Source organism: Olea europaea, unplaced genomic scaffold, assembly GCF_002742605.1.
Source record: "Olea europaea var. sylvestris unplaced genomic scaffold, O_europaea_v1 scaffold374, whole genome shotgun sequence".
Taxonomy (NCBI): domain Eukaryota; kingdom Viridiplantae; phylum Streptophyta; class Magnoliopsida; order Lamiales; family Oleaceae; genus Olea; species Olea europaea.
The window spans coordinates 236,587-239,779 of record NW_019256747.1 but is presented as its reverse complement, the minus strand read 5'-3'; the positions used below and the strand labels follow the sequence as shown (position 1 = coordinate 239,779).

General features: G+C 45.3%; 1 protein-coding gene across 1 annotated transcript in view; it reads left to right on the top strand.

The window, feature by feature from the left end:
• The first annotated feature begins 6 nt into the window (after nucleotides 1-6).
• LOC111386831 overlaps nucleotides 7-3,193 on the top strand; it is a 6,984-nt gene continuing 3,797 nt past the window's right edge. Inside the window, exon 1 of the mRNA XM_023011310.1 lies at nucleotides 7-3,188. Coding sequence (XP_022867078.1) covers nucleotides 510-3,188 — 2,679 coding nt within the window. The 5' untranslated portion in view covers nucleotides 7-509. The remainder of the gene's footprint in view (nucleotides 3,189-3,193) is intronic.

Genomic DNA, 3,193 nt, shown 5'->3' with positions numbered 1-3,193 from the left:
TAGACAATGACACTACAACCCCTTCTACCCGCTTTCGTCTCTTTTCCCCTCCGACTCACAAAATTTTCCGCTGAAAATCTCTCTGAAAAATAACTGCAGACAATATTTAGTACACATATCTCCGTGAAGATTGGTATGTAGATAAATCTTAAGAGAGGAGAGAGATAGAAGTATCTCCGATAAGCTCATCGACTCAAATTACTTCTCTCCACTTCTTCTCACCTCTCTTACTCTCTTTCTTGCTTATTCTTGGAGGGTCTCATTTCATATCTGTCACTTGCTTTGTTGAGTCAATATTTTCTTGATACCGCATGAATTTATCTTAATCTCTAGGGTTTATTAGTGGTTCAAAGGTATACTGTTTTCTACCCTTTTAGCTGGATGTGAAATATATAGACCCTAGACATTGAATTCGAAGGCCTCGCCTTTATTTTACTTCTTGATTTTTGTAAAAATTTCCATATTTTTAGCTGTCCAGGAAGGACAAATCATATAAACACAGTTAAGTTATGGCTTTTGACCCGAACTCGGTACCCAAAGATTTGCGCCCTCTGAATATAGCCAGAGCATTGCCCGAGGACCCACGCATTGCCCCTGTGACCTCGTCGGTCAGGCCCGTTGAAGGGTTTTATGCGAACCCACCCCGTGATGCCCGGGGCAACCCCGATTCTGTGCCTCCAATTTATTATACAGCCACGATTTCTGATGCTGGATTTAGATATAACAATGCAGTGCCAGGGGCCGCTGGGTTCTTGCGTGGTGTGCCGCCCCAATGCCAACTGGGCGCAATGGGTGCTTCTGTGCTTCATTCGGTGAGTGGGTCTAGTAATAGTCCGAAGTTTGGAGCGCAGGTAGGGGGTAGTGCTTCTGATCAGACTAGCGATGAGGGTGGTGATGGTTCTGTGTCAGGGCGGAAGGTTAAGTTCTTGTGTAGCTTTGGTGGCAAAATACTGCCTAGGCCAAGTGATGGGGCATTGAGATACGTCGGTGGGCAGACTAGGATAATTAGCGTTAGGAGGGATGTGGGTTTTGGTGAATTGGTTCAGAAGATGGCAGATACATATGGGCAGAATGTAGCGATAAAGTACCAACTGCCAGATGAGGACCTTGATGCACTTGTTTCAGTTTCATGTCCTGATGATCTCGAGAACATGATGGATGAGTATGAGAAGTTGGTTGAGAGGTCTTCAGATGGGTCGGCTAAGCTGAGGGTATTTTTGTTTTCACCTTCAGAGCTAGAGTCTGCCAGTTTGTTACATATTGGAGACTTACAGGATGGCGGGCAGATGTATGTTGAAGCAGTGAATGGGGTTTTGGATGGATTTGGCAGTGGTGGTTGTGGTGCTTGTATTGCTAGGAAGGAGAGCCTTGAGAGTGCTGCTTCTGCTCAGAATTCTGATTTGAGTGGTACTGAGGGTGCTGATAACTTTGGCCATGGTCATGGCGAGGTTACTGTTCCTCCATCTGCTGGTGGATTATCACCAAGGGGAAATTCCGATGTTTCTCTTGAAACAGCCCCTGGAACCGTGAGTGCTGATCATAATGCTGCAGTACATGCAGATCCTTCTGCTACTCGGCTGGGTATTCCCGTGGCTAAATTTTGTCCAGCTACCACTATGACTGCTGTTTCCGAACAAGAGTTGGATAGATATGTGCCTCTTAATGTCCCACAGCCGCAAATGGGATTTGATCTGCAGCAACCTGGAGTGAGTTTCCCAGCACCTTCATCTCATGTTCAAGCTAATGTGGATGCTCACCAAGAAAACTTGAACCATGCTGAATATGTGCAACTCTCTTCTCAGATGGGATTCCCTGCGCAGATTTATGGTGCAGTTGGGCCTGTGTTCACCCAACAGCATTCGCCTGCTGGAGCTTCCTCTCAGCAGTTTATTCCTGCAGTTAATATGACAATGAATCCTTCATTCATCAGTATGAAACCTAATGCAGTTCCTGCTATTGTTCAGCCTCAACAAGTTCGTTTGGAGCATTTTCCTGCTGAAAGTACACTGCCGCAGAGGGTTCCTCCTGCGGACCAAGGATTTAGTTTGCAGCATGCTCAGGTCCCTACAACAGTGCCAGGAGGAATGTATGGTTGGCATCAAGTTCCACATCTTGACCAGGTAGCCTTTTCCGAAAGAGGCTTGCCCTCTCAACCAGTCATGGTTTCTGAGCAAGTTCCTAGACTTGATGACTGTTACATGTGTCAAAAAGCATTACCACACGCTCATTCAGATCCAATGGCTCAGGACCAAAAGGGAAGTCCTGCAAGCACCTTTTCTGACTCAAGATCAATTTATCGTAGCCTGGGGTTGGATGATAAAGGGCAACCAATGATTAAGCCTGTACTATCTGGTACTCAAACAGAAAGTATTGCTGAGCAACATGCAGCTGGATCTGGACCAAGAGTTATGGGTTATGTGGACCATGAAGCTGGAAAAGTTCAAGCCGATAGAATCGGGATCTCCCAGAATCTTGAGGGAGCTTATGCAAATGATAAAACTATTCTTCAGCAGGCTCAGAATCCTGAATATTTCAAGGTATCAACTCCCCAGGGTTTAACGATGACAAGCATTGGTCAATCTCAAGGTGTATTTTTGGGTAATGTCCCACAGGCATACCAAGATTCATTTCAGCAGATTCTTGTTTCACCTCAGTACCAGGTTGTCGAGGGTCCCGCATTGAACAGACCAGTTAATAATGATCTAGCTCCTGTTGGAGGCATGCCTTTGCAGACTTCTGATTACATTACTGGTGAATCCCCAAAAGACTACTCTGGTATAGTTGCTGGCAGTACTCCTAAAGGAGATGCTACTTCCTTGGCCTGTGACCAGATGAGACAAATAGATAAGAGGTTGGAAAGTATGCAGATCTGTGCTTCTGAAGTTCTAGCTAATAATGAGTTTGACAAGCCTGTTGCTGATCCCAGAAAGGAAGATGTATTGGAAAACAGATTACAACAGGTTGCCGACAGGGAGGCTCCCAAAATGTATAATTTCCGACCGACAGAATCTTATGGATTGAAAGAACCTCCTTTTATAGGTAATCCCAATTCTTACCTTCATTCAAAGCTTGGGGTCAATAATTTGGCTTCTGGTGAAATTTCTACTCACAACCCTCGTGTTGAATCTGCTCATCCAGCTGAAAGATTTCCTCCTGCTAGTGAATGGAAGGATCGAACCCCATTGTCCCAACC